Source organism: Lynx rufus, unplaced genomic scaffold (genome assembly GCF_022079265.1).
Source record: "Lynx rufus isolate CCGP_SWC_20201006 ecotype Redwood Valley unplaced genomic scaffold, mLynRuf1.p SCAF_4, whole genome shotgun sequence".
Classification (NCBI taxonomy): domain Eukaryota; kingdom Metazoa; phylum Chordata; class Mammalia; order Carnivora; family Felidae; genus Lynx; species Lynx rufus.
This window is the reverse complement of record NW_025814856.1, coordinates 140429785-140445809: the sequence shown is the minus strand read 5'-3', so window position 1 is coordinate 140445809 and position 16025 is coordinate 140429785. Positions and strand designations below refer to the sequence as shown.

The window sequence follows — 16025 nt, the reverse complement described above, 5'->3', positions numbered from 1 at the left end:
CCACACACTTAATACTCCCCTTCCACAAGGATTTAAATACTGGCTTTCTGTGATTGGGAAGGAGTGGGACACTTAAATCACTGGCTCTGACCAAAAAGGGGATTAGAAGAGTCTCAAAGAAAGTCCAAAGAAACTATAACTGTTTCTATTTGCCATTAATGAAACGAACAAGGCTGTCTTGCATTCTTTTAATAAACAATTTTTAAGTGATGAACAGTTTCAGAAGCTTCTGAATTTGCCAAATATGCTCTGCTTTTCTTTTCTTTTTTGTTTTGTTATCTTTCAAATGTGGGGAAGAAAACCCAAAGTACTGGACAGATTTGACAAGACGATGGAAGCCCTTCCTAAATGCATTTTGCATTTTGTTTACGGCAGTTCTAACTGAATAGAGATATATTTTTTTAAGTAAGAGCTTTAAGTTAGGTTTTGAATAGAAGATACTCATTAACCAATGTTAGAATATCAAGACCTTGATTTCATAAAAGCACCTCTTCAGTCTTTAGGATTAGCAAACTCAGGTCTGATGTTTTAAAGGGAGGGCATAATTGCTACTTTGCAATATTTGTGTTAACTCGCATGACACCTTACTTTCAAACACTTGTCAAAAAGGCAAATCCCGAAAAGACCAGTGAAAAGCAAACAGTGGAAATATTAACTATACAAATAAGTATACCCCTTAGCCAATAATTCTCCTTGTTAGTTCGGTGTCCACCGAAGGAGAAATGTACCGAGGTCAAAAACAGGACTCTGGCCGTTAAGGAGGAGGGAGTGGGGGAGGGGGAGAGGGGAGTGCGGAGGGACACGCGACGAACGTAAAACAAACTGGTGGCATTCAGTCCAGAAGGCAGGTAACGCTCCGGAAGCGGATGAGGTGTACCAGTCAGCTGGGCGCTCCGAAGCTTTCCAGAGCCAGGCTGTTTCGTGCTTCTCTGCCTTTTCCTTCAAATCTGGCCCTATGTTGGAGGGGTGCAGCGTGAGGGGGATTTTTCGATGTTGGGAAGTGGCAGGTAGGAAAGGAAACCTGACCTGCCCCAAAAGGCAGCAATTAAAGTCTTAACGGCGACCCATCTGTCGTGGGACGCCACCGCCCCCACCCCCACCCCGCCTTTCCCCTAGCAAAGCCGTCCCCGAGCTCTTTGTCTGAGCAGGGAAGAAGAGGAGACAGGGTCTGAGGCCCCAACAGCAAAAGGAAAGGAAATTTCCAGCTTGGGTGCACCCTGGGTGACTGAGCCCGGGCCCAAGTCCGCTGCGAAGGCGCCTCTCTCTGGACTCGGCTCTAGAGCCCTAAGCTCGCCTCACCCTGCACCTGTGTACGGCTGCAGCCTCCCAGCCCAAAGCCACCCCGAGACCCGAAAGGAGGCATTTCCCAGGCCTAGTTGTTAAGGCCGGTCGCATCCAGACTTTCCCCCCATTTAGCCCTTTGGCTGCCTCCAACTTCCAATAGGACTCACGTCTCCTCCCCCACATCCTTAGCAATTGCGTGTCCCCACCACCCATCCCGCTGCTCTGCTCCGCCGCTGGACACAAGGCGCGCGTCCCCAGCCCTGGCTCTCTGCAGTGTCCACCCCTCTCGGCTCGCACGGCCGGGGTGGGGCAGACCCTCACGAAAAGCCAGAGTGAGTGGCCTGTGCTGAGCATTGTGGTAGGGAGGAGGGATTATTTTGAGGCAAATTTCCTCCGTTTGGGGTCCAACTTCTCATTTTGGGGTGACATTGCTCAGAGGCTCAACAATCCCAGGTTTTACAGTCTGCATCCAGGCTCCCACTGCTGACCCTTTCCAGGCCTCTTGCAAGAAGTCACCCACACCCACCCGTCACCACCCGTTCTACACGCACTCACTGAGGGTAACTCACCAGGTAGATGGCACCCTGGGCTGCAGCGGGTGGCCACTCCCAGGGGCTTGCGGGCCGCAGGGTTCTGAACTGGCACGTTTGCGCTCTTCCTCCACTTCGTGGCTCGGGCTCGCGGCCGCCGATCTCTCGCCGCGCAGCCGCTAGTCCCACGGCTAAGCTCTGCGGGATCGCAGGCTTGCAAAGGGGAGCAACCAGGAGCGTGAGCGCTGCAGTGGTCGGCGCGCTCCGGACCGCGCCTGCCTAGGCGGCGGGAACCCGCGCAGCACGGAGGAGCAGCCACCGGAGCCTTCCAGGAACACCCCTGACGCTCTACGGCTCCTCGCCGAGTTTTGACAGCGGCGCCAGACCCGAGGGCGCCGGCATATTGGGGCGTTACAGGGACTAGGTCTCCGCGCGCTCGCGTGCCCGCAGGTCCCGGTGCTCGCCGCCGCGCGGTGAGCACACGCACCCAGGCTGCCTCCTGCGCTGCTATGACAAGTGGTGGGGACTCCAGCAGTAGGGACATGGAGGGCTGGGGGTGGAATCATAGGTTGTTTCCCTTCTCTGCTTAACTTTCAGTATCTAAAATGCTCCGAGAGAGCTCTGAGAGCAGGTACTTAACATAAATATTTTTTCTGGGCTCTCAATGGAAACGTATAAAAGCGCGCCTGTGTGTGTTCGTGTATATCGGGGGTGGGGTCGGGCCGTAGCCGAGGTTTCTTGTCGTGTGATACCCGCCTATTCCTTGCAACTCCTTCTCAACTTTGTGGATGGAGTGCGGCTTTCCCAAACTTCTGTCAAGGTACCACATTTACAAAACCACAAATACATAACAAGCCTCCCAAGGCCTTTAATTCTCAGGGACGTTTTGTGAGGCCAGTTACCTGCTGGCGTCTTCCAAGTGGTCCAGATTCGGCTCGGGCCGCAGAGACTCCGGGATGCCAGGAGTCCTCAGCCCCGGGCCCCAGAGGAGCCCTAGAAAGAGGGCTGCGGAGGAGGCGGCGCGGCTTTGACCTGGGCCCGGTGTCGGCCCGGCGGAACCGTGCAGAGAAAGCTCGGATTTCGCTGCGGTCGGCTTCCTGGCCGTGGCTTTCTGGAGCCTGGCGTTTCATAAATATAGCCGGGCGTTTGCCCCTGAATTAGACTCCGTTTCCTTATTTAGCCTTTGCACAATGATTTTAGATGATGTCACTTAGAGCTAAACGAGAAAATTGATCTCAGATTTGCTTGGCCTTTAAAGCCTGGTTAAGCAGATTGAGAATTAAAAAGACAGAGGAAAAAGCAAAGGGGCGGGGGAGGACCGCGAGGTGTGCGCCCGAAAGACTGCGCGCAGAAGGGAGGGCGTGCCGCGCGGCGAAGAGCGCCCCCGCCTCTTTTGGGCGGGGGAACTTCACTCACCAATGAAAAGTAGTCACTGACTGCGGAGAAAAAAAAAGTTTTCCTGTTGACTGTTGGAAGCGAATTGAGCAATTATCTAGTTTACCTTCTCCTCTTGGAAGTTAACGATTGGCGAGATCTTGGCTGCGTTATTGACACAACACTTTCTATTGATAGAAATAAGTAGTGATTGTCCTCGAGTCATTGGTGCGCCAAGAACTCTGCGATGGGCTGGCAGGAGTCCATTGGGCTGGGCAGGCAGGTTCGGCTGGTGATGCTGGGGAGGAGGAGGAGGAGGCTGCTGGTGGTGATGGTGCCCGTCCTCCTCTCCGCAGGTCTGTGACAAGCAGGGAACAAGGCAACGACGGCGCAGCCTGGCCCCGGCTGACGGACGCTGGCGACTCAGAGATGGACAGTAGCTGCCACAACGCGACTGCCAAAATGTTAGCTACTGCTCCGGCCCGGGGCAACATGATGAGCACCTCCAAACCCTTGGCTTTCTCCATCGAACGAATCATGGCGCGCACCCCAGAGCCCAAGGCCCTGCCCGTCCCCCACTTCCTTCAGGGAGCCGTGCCCAAGGGGGACCCCAAGCACTCTTTGCATCTTAACTCGTCGATCCCTTGCATGATCCCCTTCGTGCCTGTGGCGTACGATACGAGCTCCAAGGCTGGAATGACGGGCTCGGAGCCGCGGAAGGCGAGTCTGGAGGCTCCGGCGGCACCCGCGGCGGCGCCCGCAGCGCCCGCGTTCAGCTGCAGCGATCTGCTCAACTGCGCGCTGAGTCTCAAGGGCGACCTGGCCCGGGACGCGCTGCCGCTGCAGCAGTACAAGCTGGTAAGGCCCCGTGTGGTCAACCATTCTTCCTTCCACGCCATGGGAGCCCTGTGCTACCTGAATCGAGGTGACGGCCCCTGCCACCCGGCAGCCGGCGTTAACATCCACCCGGTGGCCTCCTACTTCCTCAGTTCCCCTCTGCACCCTCAGCCAAAAACGTATTTAGCTGAAAGAAATAAACTGGTGGTCCCGGCGGTGGAGAAGTACCCCTCGGGAGTAGCTTTCAAAGACTTGTCCCAGGCTCAACTGCAGCATTATATGAAAGAAAGCGCCCAGCTTCTGTCGGAAAAAATCGCGTTCAAAACCTCTGACTTCAGCCGAGGCTCTCCTAATACCAAGCCCAAAGTTTTCACTTGCGAAGTGTGTGGAAAGGCAAGTACTATGCAGGAGGGAGGTCTCCCTTCCTTCCTTCCTTCCTTCCTTCCTTCCTTCCTTCCTTCCTTCCTTCCTTCCCTCCTTCCTTCCTCCTTTCCTCCTTCTTTCCTTCCCTCCTTCCTTCCTTTCAAATTTCATTTTATTTTTGTAATTATTTGTATACATTTTCTATAAGGTTATTTCCTCCCTCCCCCCTGCTCTGCCGCGCTTAATTTCAAAGTACTTGTTGGGCTAACCTGTTTTCCATGTGTTTAACTTTAAGGTCTTTAACGCACACTATAACTTAACCCGTCACATGCCAGTGCACACAGGAGCCAGACCCTTCGTTTGCAAAGTGTGTGGAAAGGGCTTCCGGCAAGCCAGCACCCTGTGCAGGCACAAGATCATTCATACCCAGGTGAGGAACGGTTGGTAGAAAAATAGCCGCTAAACCCTGGCTGTTTAGCATAAGGTTTAAAATGTGCTAGCTGGACAGGAGGAAATGCCATGTTTTTGCCTTTGTTCTGCTTAAAAACACGGGGGACAGCATTACTGTGTTTTTGAGTTTGCAGGACTCCACAAAATACCTTAACTTCTCTGCTTTTCTTCCCTTCCCCTTAGGAAAAACCTCACAAATGTAACCAGTGTGGCAAAGCATTTAATAGAAGTTCCACTTTAAACACGCATACCCGAATACACGCAGGCTACAAACCGTTTGTGTGTGAATTCTGTGGCAAAGGATTTCATCAAAAAGGTATAGAACGCAGGAGGCGTTGCCTTTCACCAGTAGTCTTACTGAAAGTTCCAATCTTTTCCGGGTATTTTGGAAAAATGATTTTTAAAGTGCACCTAGTTACTGGTGCATCTGTTGCCATTCCAACCTCCTGCCCTTGCATCTGATCAGTAATAGAGAAAGACATGGTTTATACACTGAGGGGTATTTCCGAGCGGCTTGTTCTCGTTTTATATAACTGGGTTAATAAATAGGTTTTAAAATGTGGAGGGGATGGCCTCATTGCTGATATTTACAAGTAAACGTGGGGAGAGAAGTGCAGGTGCCCAGCGCAGCCCGGCACCTGCTGTCCGAGCTGTGGCAGCTCTTCCTCTCGCTCTGCAATAGTCCACTCCTCTCTTTTCAAGCTCTCAACTTAGACCCACGTCCCTGTCATCTGTCTGTTTCAGGGAATTACAAAAACCACAAGTTGACCCACAGCGGGGAGAAGCAGTTCAAGTGCAGTATCTGCAACAAGGCTTTCCACCAGGTTTACAACCTCACCTTCCACATGCACACTCACAACGACAAGAAGCCGTTCACGTGCCCCACGTGTGGCAAAGGCTTCTGCAGGAACTTTGACCTCAAGAAGCACGTCCGCAAGCTACACGACAGCAGCCTGGGGCTGGCCCGCACGTCCGCTGGGGAGCCCGGCACGGACCCGTCGCCCCCTCTACAGCAGATGCCGCCTGCCACCCTGCCGCCTCTGCCGCCGCCGCTGCCGCCCCCTGGTCCCCTGCAGCCCGGGCTCCACCCGGCCCACCAGTGATCAAGGCCAAAGTCCCTTCCCAGCCGCATTCGGGCCCCACTACCGAGGCAGCGGGGGAATAGAGCTGGTCCTGCAGACCCAATCTCGTCTGCAGACCCCAGGGCGTGTTGGGCCCCACGTTAGCGCCTACCAGAAGCCTCTGCATTTCCCCCGCCTTTAGCCTCTTGCATGCACCTGCTAAATGGTTCTGTGTATTATATCCTATATACGCACTAACGATTATGAGAAAATTGGGGGTTTTGTTTTCTGATTTTTTTTTTAAACAAAATTCTGCTGTATTTATTGAGATCTGTATTATCCTACCCGGGAATGCTGCACCATTTTAATTTTATTATTGTATATATTTCCATTGTGTTATTCTGCGGTCTCAAGATGCCTGCCGATTGTTTATCATTTCCTCTTTCCCTGAGGTAACAAGACACTGTGTGTATGTTATATATACACGCATAGATGTGTGTGCCTGTAAAGGCACATTTCACAGTCGTGAGCACACACACACACACACACACACACACTAGAAAAAGGTGGTTCATTATGGATGAATTTGGATTTTGGTTTTGATTCTTGCACGTGAAAATTGATTCATTGACTGTTGGAAATAAATACTTGGAACATGCTTATTTAATCAACAAATGTAAGGGCTCCGTTCATATTATTCAGCTAGAGATCACTATTCTGACCCCCTCATCCTTCCACATTCTTTGAAAGTTCAACCCTGGGTTAGTACCACCTAATGTTTGTTCTGAGAAATTCACCAAGAACAAAATAATAGTCTCTTTACACAGTTACAACTTCGGCCCAAAACAATGAAATTTGACAAAGTTCAGAGGCAGAAGATGTGAAGTTTTCTAACCAACGTCTTTGTCCTGGGCCATCTGATCTGTTTGAAGTGCTGGTTAAATGGAAACAACGTATCTAGGAGATGTGTGTAATATACATCCCAAACGTGCATCAGGACAATACCATACAGAAAGGTATCTATTGTTTGCATCCTGAATGCACACAGGCACTTGTACACAGCTGGCAAAAAGATCCTCCGTGTTTTTATGTGTATATATGTTTATAGACGAATATACTTCCAATCAAGGAGGGAACATGGATGAAAACCAAACTGTGTCGGGTGCCAGGTCCTTGAAATGCTTCAAGTGTTAATCAGCAGCTCCACTGTGAGCTCGGGCTCTGGTGTTTTCTAACTGCAAGTCTCTCCTGTTTTCTTGCCAAAACAGTGAAACAACTGCTAAAGACTTTAATTAAGAGGGGTAATTAGTTCAGATTTATCAAAGCCGGGTTGTTATACTATTAGCTGCTCAGTAGAAGCTGCCAGACAAACTCGCAGAGCAGCACAGCCATCCCACCGCAGCGGGACCACATCCGGGGAGAGATGCAGGGGACAGCGGGCCGCAGGGGTCCCCGCCTCGCCACCGCGGTCCCGGCACCCCTGCCCGCCCGCAGGGTGCGTCTCGGCCCCTCCCCTCGGCCCGGCGCTATCTGCAGTCCTGGCGGTGGCGAACAATCCACCGCAGATCCACACCGCGGGCACAGGCTCCAGAGAAGCCTAGATTCTCTTCCCGCGCCTGGGGCAGCGCTGCCTCACAAGCTCTTGGAGCGCCCCGATGGTTACATGAGAGAGGCGCGGGGAACGAGTTTAAAAATGTGCTGTGCCGCCTCACTTTTGCACGTCTTTGTGGCGCTCCTGGCAAAGTGGCGCCTTCAGCCAGAGGCGGGACGAAGAACGAACCTGGGCCGGGGGCACCGCGGGGGCAAGGCGGCGATTTCCTTGGCAACCAGAATCTGCATTTCAAGGCCGGGAAGGATTGACGCGGGCGCGGTGAGACCTCGACCCGAGGGGCTCCTCTGCGGCCCAAAGGGCAGGGAGACGACAGCCCCGGAGAGGGCCGCGGGTGAGCGGGTGAGCGGGCCCCGCTGGACACCCTCACCCAGTCCACTCGGGGCCCCTTTCGGGTTCGGGGAGCCCCAGACGCGTGGCGCGGAGTTGCACCCGAGGGTTCCGAGAACGGGGAATTACTGATTCCACGTGCAGACATGGGGTCCAGCCTCCCCTCTGCTCTTACCCAAAGACGCACGCCCTACGGCATCCCACCGCCCTCGCGCACTGGGAGTTTTTTAAGTCCCGGCCCCGCAATCATTAGATGGAATCCCCACGTTTTTCTTTTCCTGGCCTCCCCACACCCCATCTTATCCTTTGCTGCGCCCAGATCCATGTTGGGGTTGCCTCAGAAAGAGATGGAGAGGTTTGGAATCCCGTAGAGTTGGGTGGTTTCTGAATCTACGCGGCAGGTGGAATTGTGGTCGCTCCCTAAATGTAGAGGCCGATTGAAAAATCTTGTCCCAGGCGCTAGCTGCAATCGTTTTCACAGTTGCCCACGCCATAGAGGGAGTTTCGGGAAATGTCTCATAGTTTAGAAGTAACTACCTTTTGGAAGTGGTTTCGGCGCATCTTGAAAGCATTTGTTCTCTCTGAGTAAACATAATGAGGTCAGGGGTCATTTTAAAGGGCAGAAAATGGCCTTTGCTTCGTGAACTTATTCTCAGTTAAGTATTTGAACTTATTCTCAAAACCCCGGGAAGTAGTTCTTCCAGACTTTCAACGTGACACGATTTTACTGGTGAAAAACAAGTTGAACAACTTTGAGGAAAATTACTAAACCATAAAATACTTGCAGCGAGAAAGTACTTCTATGTGGTAGTATCCCCACCCTCTAACCCATGCCAGTGTGCTTTGACTTATATTAAAAATAGTCATCTCTGGAAGGAAAAATTAGGTTGGGGGGTGGGAGAATGAGAGAGAGAAAGAGAGAGAGAGAGAGAGAGAGAGTGTGTGTGTGTGTGTGGAGTGGGGGGGGGGTCTGTTACTGTAATCTGGAATGACTGTATAGGTCTAATTTGGGGAGGTACAATGGTTCCAGAGAAGGCAGGCAAAAGGAAACGTTGTCTATCTGCTCACAGGTTTGAGTAGCCTGAAGCAGTGGTGATTAAGTAGGTGAAGCCAGAAGGAAATTCTCTAAAATAAGCACTCAAGAGGACTACTTGTCTGGAGGCGAATTATGGATGAACTTTGATTTATGACACAGCTGGTAGAGCTTACTAAACATCAAGGACAATCTCCTTAAAGATAGGTTGAGTTTAGAGATTAAGTGGGAGGGGCAGGTAAAAATTGATGAAGAGGGATACTTAGCTAATAGTTGATGGAAGACTTTACAATTCTACACCCTCCGACAAATATTAAAAGGTGTTTTTCCCCTAACTGTTCAACCTGTGTATGTCTGTATGTGCTTACATAAATGTTTATGTTCATTCATGAAACGCGTACCATAAAAGTATGAATCGCAAATTGGCTTATCCCAGCCCACCTTCTTTTTACCAGCAAACTCAGTTCTTTGGTCAGTTTTGGAAATCAGAATATAGTACAAAACGAATAATGTAAGTAGTTAATTCCTACCAGTTTTAACACAGAATGCAAGTCCTGATTTCCAAAAATATCTTCCCAAAGGATATAATTTGTTCAGACTTTCAAAATTTTAGTTGGAGAACGAGTTATTGTGCAAGATTAGAACTGAAGTGTCCATTTTTCACTAGTAAACAAAAGCATTATTTAGGGGCCTCATCAAAGAAGTTACTTGTTAGTGAAGTTTGAAGGTTTATGAATTTTGTGTAGAACTTTGATCTTTTACAAATGTGAAAGAAATGAATCAAAAAATGCAATGGAGTCATGATTCCCAGAATCTGTGCACCCTGTTTGATAGATGCTTCTTTTATTAGTAGTAGTTAGCAATGTCAGAAATCATAATACAACTCAAAGCATTGACTGAATTATAACTATAATGGGTATGTTTTGTCTTTGTAAAATACTCATCCTAAAATAGACAATATAAAATATAAATTACTTCAAATTCAAAATTGGTGAAGAAACAAAAATATTTTTGTCATCACTTGTAAACTCCTGTAATGGGTAGATTTTTGTTATACTTTGTTTATGATTTTAAGAGATCATAACTTACTCTGTTACCAAACAGTGTATATTTAAATTTTTTAAATGTTTATTTTTGAGAGAGAGAGACAGAGCGTGAGCAGGGGAGGGACAGAGAGAGAGGGAGACACAGAATCCGAAGCAAGCTCCATGCTCAGAGCTGTCAGCACAGAGCGGGGCTCGAACTCACAGACCGGAGATCATGACCTGAGCTGAAGTGGACGCTCAAGCAACTGAGGCACCCAGGCGCCCCTAAACAGCGCATATTTAAAAGCATGAAAATTAAAGACAAGACTGAACTTCAATGGGTAAGAATATGAAGTTGTTGACTGGTCCTGAAAAAAAATTTTGAACCAGATAAAACATTGCCTTTTTGCTATGTTTTTGCCAAACCCCAGATTACTTTCACACAAGAAATTATATACTTCCACTAGGTTAATTAAAAACCAAAAAACCATATTTGTAAGGAGAATATACTTTATTATGAATTTCATTGTTTCTAGAAATCAAAGCATATGTTCATTCCAGCTCCAGGGCATACCAACTAAAAACAAATATTGTAAAGATACATTAACACACTGGTCATTTGTGTACTCTTAGTGTTGAAGCAATTGCCAGTTCTAGCCAGAGTAGGGTCCCTCACTCCAGGCAATAGAGAAGAGGAGGAGGCCTGGTGTTTAAATGACCTTGGTAGGAAAACCTGCTTCTGTTATATTTTTCTGCTTCTATTGTGATATGTTGCTCACAATGAACTTTAAGCAAAAGTCAGAATCCATCATGCACTTGAATGGGCACAAAGTTATTCCAAAAACCCACGTACATTTTCTGTTCAAGTTTGAGGTGACGTTGGTATCAGATGAAATCATACTGCTTTGGTCTTATGGAGATTAAGTTACTAAATAAAGATGAAATAAAATTCTGTCAATACAAGTCTCCAGGGCTAATATTTTGCTGTCAAACAAATGTTGCTCAAGGGTACAAAGGTGAGAGTGGGGAGAGAAAGCATCATGTATCAGTTCCTAACTGGAGCTAGAAATCTATACAAAGTGAAGAACAGATCTCCAGTTTGATTTAACTGTGTCCTTCTTGATAACCGTAATATAGACTTTTTGTGTGTAAAAAATCTAAAAGTTCATACCTTTCTGATACAGAGCCCTCTGATGGCAGTAACAAATATGGTGATGTCTTTTGATAACCCACCACAGAAATGTAATTTTTCAGTTAAATGTAAACCAAATCTGGAGGATAGGTGCGACATTCCACAACATTTTTTTTACACAAATCTCTGGATGAGAGCTGTATCTTTAAAATTTCAGCCACAGACTTTGGGAACAAACCTCTACAGGACAAAGAACCTAGTTTCTTCAACAAATAATAGTAAGGGAGGGACTCCTGGGGGGCTCAGTGAGTTAAGCGGCTGACTTCAACTCAAGTCATAATCCTGTGGTGGTGGTCCCTGGGTTCCAGCCCCACTTGGGGCTCTGTGCTGACAACTCGGAGCCTGGAGCCTGCTTCAGATTCTGTGTCTCCTTCTCTCTCTGCCCCTCCCCCACGCGGGCTCTGTTCTCTCTCTCTCTCAAAAATAGACATTAAAAAATTAAAAAAAATAATAATAGGAAGAGGAAGAGGAGAACCAGGAGGAAGGAGGGGGCCAGGTCAGGGATAACAAGAAAACCTATCAGTTAAAAGAGATTGGAAAAACAAAATAAACATTTGTTATGTATGGCTCTCATTTAAATCCCAACTGCATCAAATGAACCTTACAAATAAAAGTCAGTATGACACCTTAAACTACTGGAAATTTCAATGCTGACTGGGTGTTTAATGAAATTAAGGAATTATGTTGACTCCTTAAGATGTGGAAAAAATTATTTTGGTTTTGTTTAAAAAATAGTGTTTTTAGAGCTATGCATTCAACTCTCTAAGGGTGAAATGATAATATGTCCAGGACATGCTTAAAAATAATACAGAAAAAGGGAAGTGGATTTAGGGGCAGATCAACAAGATTGGCCATGAATTTATAATTGTTGAAGCTGGGCGATGGTAAACAAGATTATAATATATATCTTGAAAGCTTTTGATTAAATTTGCAATTTCACATAAACAGTGTTTAAATATCTTTCATATTAAGTTGCATCGTGTCACAAAACAGTTTCCCAATGAAGACTCAGAATCCTGTCACCTTAAAAACATTCATTGTATTTTTTACATTGTTCATTTTAGTCTGATTCCAGGACTACTACCATTACAATACACAGCTCTAAATATTTTGTAGAAATGTTTAAAAGTTAAGGTAAAATAAGATATGTAGAAGGATTTGAAGCGGTGAGATGGACTTTAAGACACATAAAAATTCTAGTGATTGTCAGTTTATGATGTAAAGGAAGAGAACCAGTGAATCTGTTACTTTCCTGAGGAGACAGAGTTGAGAACAGATGACAATAGGAAACTTCCATTGGTTAGGCGATTTCAGGTAGTGAGGAAGAAAGGCAATACATAAAAGGGAAACCACCTCAGCATTGTATAGTCACTCCGGGTCCTAAGAAAAGCAGAACTAAAACTCAGTATTCATTCACCATTTCATCAATTCATTCAAAGTACAAGGGGCATCAGCCTAGCTGCTGGTTATGCAATAGGATATAAGACGATTATTATGTTATCTTCCTGGAATTTATATTCTAGCAATGGAAATAGAAGTCAGCAGTGAGTTTATGTTATTTTAAGTGTGAACAGAGTGCTTATGTATACAGACACAAGAGTCATCTTTGGGGTAGCCTGAAATCCAGCTATTTTTCTTCATTTGCTTCATGCCAGGGCTATGGTTTCAAAGGGCGGGGGGAGTTTTCTCCCTGAGGGCATTTGGCAATGTCTGGAGACATCGCAGTTTTCATAACTGTGAAGGGAGTACAATGGGCATCTACTGAGTAGAAGCCAGGGGTGCTACTAAATATCCTAAAAACGCATAGGACAGTTCCCTACAACAAAGAAGTACCTGGTCCAAGATGTTGATAGTGCCAAAATTGAGAAACTGACTTAGAGGCTCTAATTCCTCAGATAGGTTCTGATGGGGTCAGTTCGGTCTTTTCATTTGACCTGTTCATTTGGGTACTGATTCATGGTCCACGTGAATACCTTGTGGCCCAGAGTATCCATTTTTCTCCCACAGTGTCCAATATGCTAGTGGGCTCATTCAGTGAAAATTTTATTTCAGATATTATATTTTCAGTTCTAGAATATCCATTTATTCTTCTTTTATAGTATCCTTTTCTTTTTTAAAAGTTTATTTATTTACTTATTTTGAGAGAGAAGGAGACAATGAGTGGGGGAGGGGCAGAGAGAAAGGGGGGCGGACAGAGGATCCAAAGCAGGTTCTGCACTGACAGCAGAGAACCCAAGGTGGGGTTCAAACTCATGAACTGTGAGATCATGACCTGAACCTAAATTGAACACTTAACTGACTGAACCACACAGGTGCCCCTTATAGTATCCTTTTCTTTTTGACTGAGATTCCCCATCTATTTGCTCATTATATCTGATAATTTCCCTTGAATTATTGAAGACTTTTATAATAGTTGTTTCAAAGTCCTTGCCTGCTAATGCCAACATCTCTGTCATCTTGGGATATGTTTCTATTGCTTATTCTCCAGATCATGTCACATTTTTTTTTTTGCTTCTTTCTATGTCTATTAATTTTTTTATTCTATGCTAGATATGCAATATGAGTTACTGTATTATTGTTTTCATATCCTTTAAATAGTGATAAGTATCTTTTAAAGCAGGCAGTTAATTTGCTGGTGAATCAGTGTGATCCTGTTGGAGATTGAATTTAGGTTGTGTTAGCACAGTCTGTAGTGGGCATAGTTAAGATATAGCTTTTCTGGGGTCTCTGCTGAATGATTTGTATTCGGCAAGTCTTTCCACCCTTGCTGGTCAGAATTCCAGTATCTCCCAGCATTGGCAAACTCTAAAATATCTGTTTAGCTCAGAGTCCCCAGTTATTCTCTGCCAGGCTTCATATAATTTCTCCCTATGCATATAGAGTTTAATATTCTACCAAAGACTCATGGGGACCCCATTCATACTTCTGGACCCCCCCCATACAATTCATTCCTCTCCCATAAGCTATCCTACAATTTGCAGCCACTTCAGCAATCCCACAGTCTGGATTTCTCCATCCAGCGAGATGGTTCCTTTCTGTTTGGACTCACTTCTTTGTACCTTGCTTTGTAAAGTTTGAGAGACTACATCTCTAAAAGTAGAAAATGGAATACCACGTGATTTGGGTGGTTGGATATTTTTAGCTTTGAGGAAATGTAGTCTTTCATTTATATGATCATTTATATAAAAATGTTAGAAAATTAATATGAGAAGTGGCTCAGAAGTCAGGACTATCCTTAATCTCACACAAATTGGCAGAAAATATTGCATAATCCTTGGTGCATTGTGGCACATATTTATACAGTATACATGCATATTTATTGCTGTTCAATTAAGCACAAACATTTTATAGAGTGAGCTTAAAATATGAGAAACCATATATATAATTAGAAATAACTAAAAATAATTAAAAGTATGAAAAGTACAGTGGAAAAGAACTGAGCACCTCTCAAAGAAGATTTAATGAAGTCTTGGAGTGAGAGAGGTAGATATTTGAAAAGGTTTTCCTGAGGAAGTGATTTCAATGGGAGCATTTTTACCACCATCTGGATCCTTCTTTGTCTATAAGGCAGTCTTTTTTGGCAAGAGACTAATATTAGAGAATAAAAGAAAATACAAATTCTAGAAAAAAAAAAAAGGTTACCGTTCTACTTTGAGCCTCAGAGTTGACTTTTATGGTGAGATAAGTCTTATCTATGATGAGACAAGTCTTAAAATCTAGGCTTTTTAAAGAGACAAATGATTTTTCTTAGTTTCAAAACCCATACTTAGTCCTTCTAGATATCTTCCGGGCAGTTTTAAGTATTAGCCTCAAACTAATTAGTATCTTTTATATAAAAGATAAAGAATATAATTGTTTGTATAACACCTGTTTGGCTTGTGCCTAAGGTAAGGTGATCTTGGAGAATGACACTTGAACTATGAAACTGAATCAGGGGCTGGTTCTAATTACAGCTGCCGTCCGTCTATGGTCTCTCTTCTGGAGTGCGTGAACATGCGCTCTGGGCAGGCATACTGTTGTCCATCTGCTGAATGCTCCTTTCCTCTGTAATGAGGAGTGAAGACTGCCTGAAGCCACTTGTTTTCACTTGGAAAGGACAGCAATACACTTTGTCTTACCTCTGAGTTATGTGATTTCTCATGCTTTCTGCACAACCTGAACTGCTAGAAACTTGAGTCTCGCTGTCCCTCAGGAAGTCATGTCGATCCGCTGTACTGATTATATCATGCTGACTGGCTTTGTTTAGCAGGGAATTGCAAGTCTACTAGAGGCCTTGGTAAGGCACAAGTGTGTCAGAAGTTTAGAGATAAACCAAATGAAAATTCAGGAGAGTGTCATTTTAGCGATGTTTGAGGGGTCTGGAGGTCTGGGGTGTGTTGAGATAGCACCTCCAAAGTGAAAATATTGCTGCATCTCATCTCACACTGCCTATCTTTAAGATAAGTGTCACAACACATGGTGATTTTGATTATGCCGTAACAAACACGGCTGACCTTGCTCCTGGGACTGACTTACTGAGGGGCCTGAAAGGCTAAAAGTTTTGAGTGGGGTCAAGAGCAAAATAAGTCTTCAGAAATGGTACGGCTACAGTTCAAAGAGCTGTGCAACAAATTCAATAGTGTTGTAAATGTCAGTGGCAGATCAGAATGCTGAATGAATACTCTTTCAAAACTCAGTAGGAGAATGTCTGAGCATATCCTTGGGTTTTAAAGCAAAGAAGTATCTGCTTTTTTCAAATACTTACGCTCTATTTCAGAAAAAACTTTTGACTTGTACCGAGCCCTGGAGGAGATTTGGTGCCTGACAATGGATGTCAAATAGCTTTAAAACCTAGTATTCCTAATGTGAAACTGGGTGTCTCTGGTCCACCATGTCACAGAGTTGAGTTTATGAAGCATGATTCCTTTACCAAGAGAAAGTGGTAGACTTGAAGTTGG

The 16025-nt window shown here is 45.7% G+C and overlaps 1 protein-coding gene across 2 annotated transcripts; it reads left to right on the top strand.

Moving 5' to 3' along the window:
• Nucleotides 1-990: 990 nt before the first annotated feature.
• FEZF1 (FEZ family zinc finger 1) lies at nt 991-5941 on the top strand. Of its 2 annotated transcripts, none has more exons than XM_047094670.1 (5): nt 991-1007; nt 3545-4418; nt 4684-4818; nt 5022-5154; nt 5583-5941. In XM_047094670.1, the coding sequence occupies exons 1-5, from the start codon at nt 991-993 to the stop codon at nt 5939-5941; spliced, it is 1518 nt and encodes a 505-aa protein (XP_046950626.1). The 2 variants fall into 2 exon arrangements, with proteins under 2 accessions (XP_046950626.1, XP_046950627.1); XM_047094671.1 differs by lacking the exon at nt 991-1007 and having other exon boundaries at nt 3618-4046; nt 4197-4418.
• The last annotated feature ends 10084 nt before the right edge of the window (nt 5942-16025 follow it).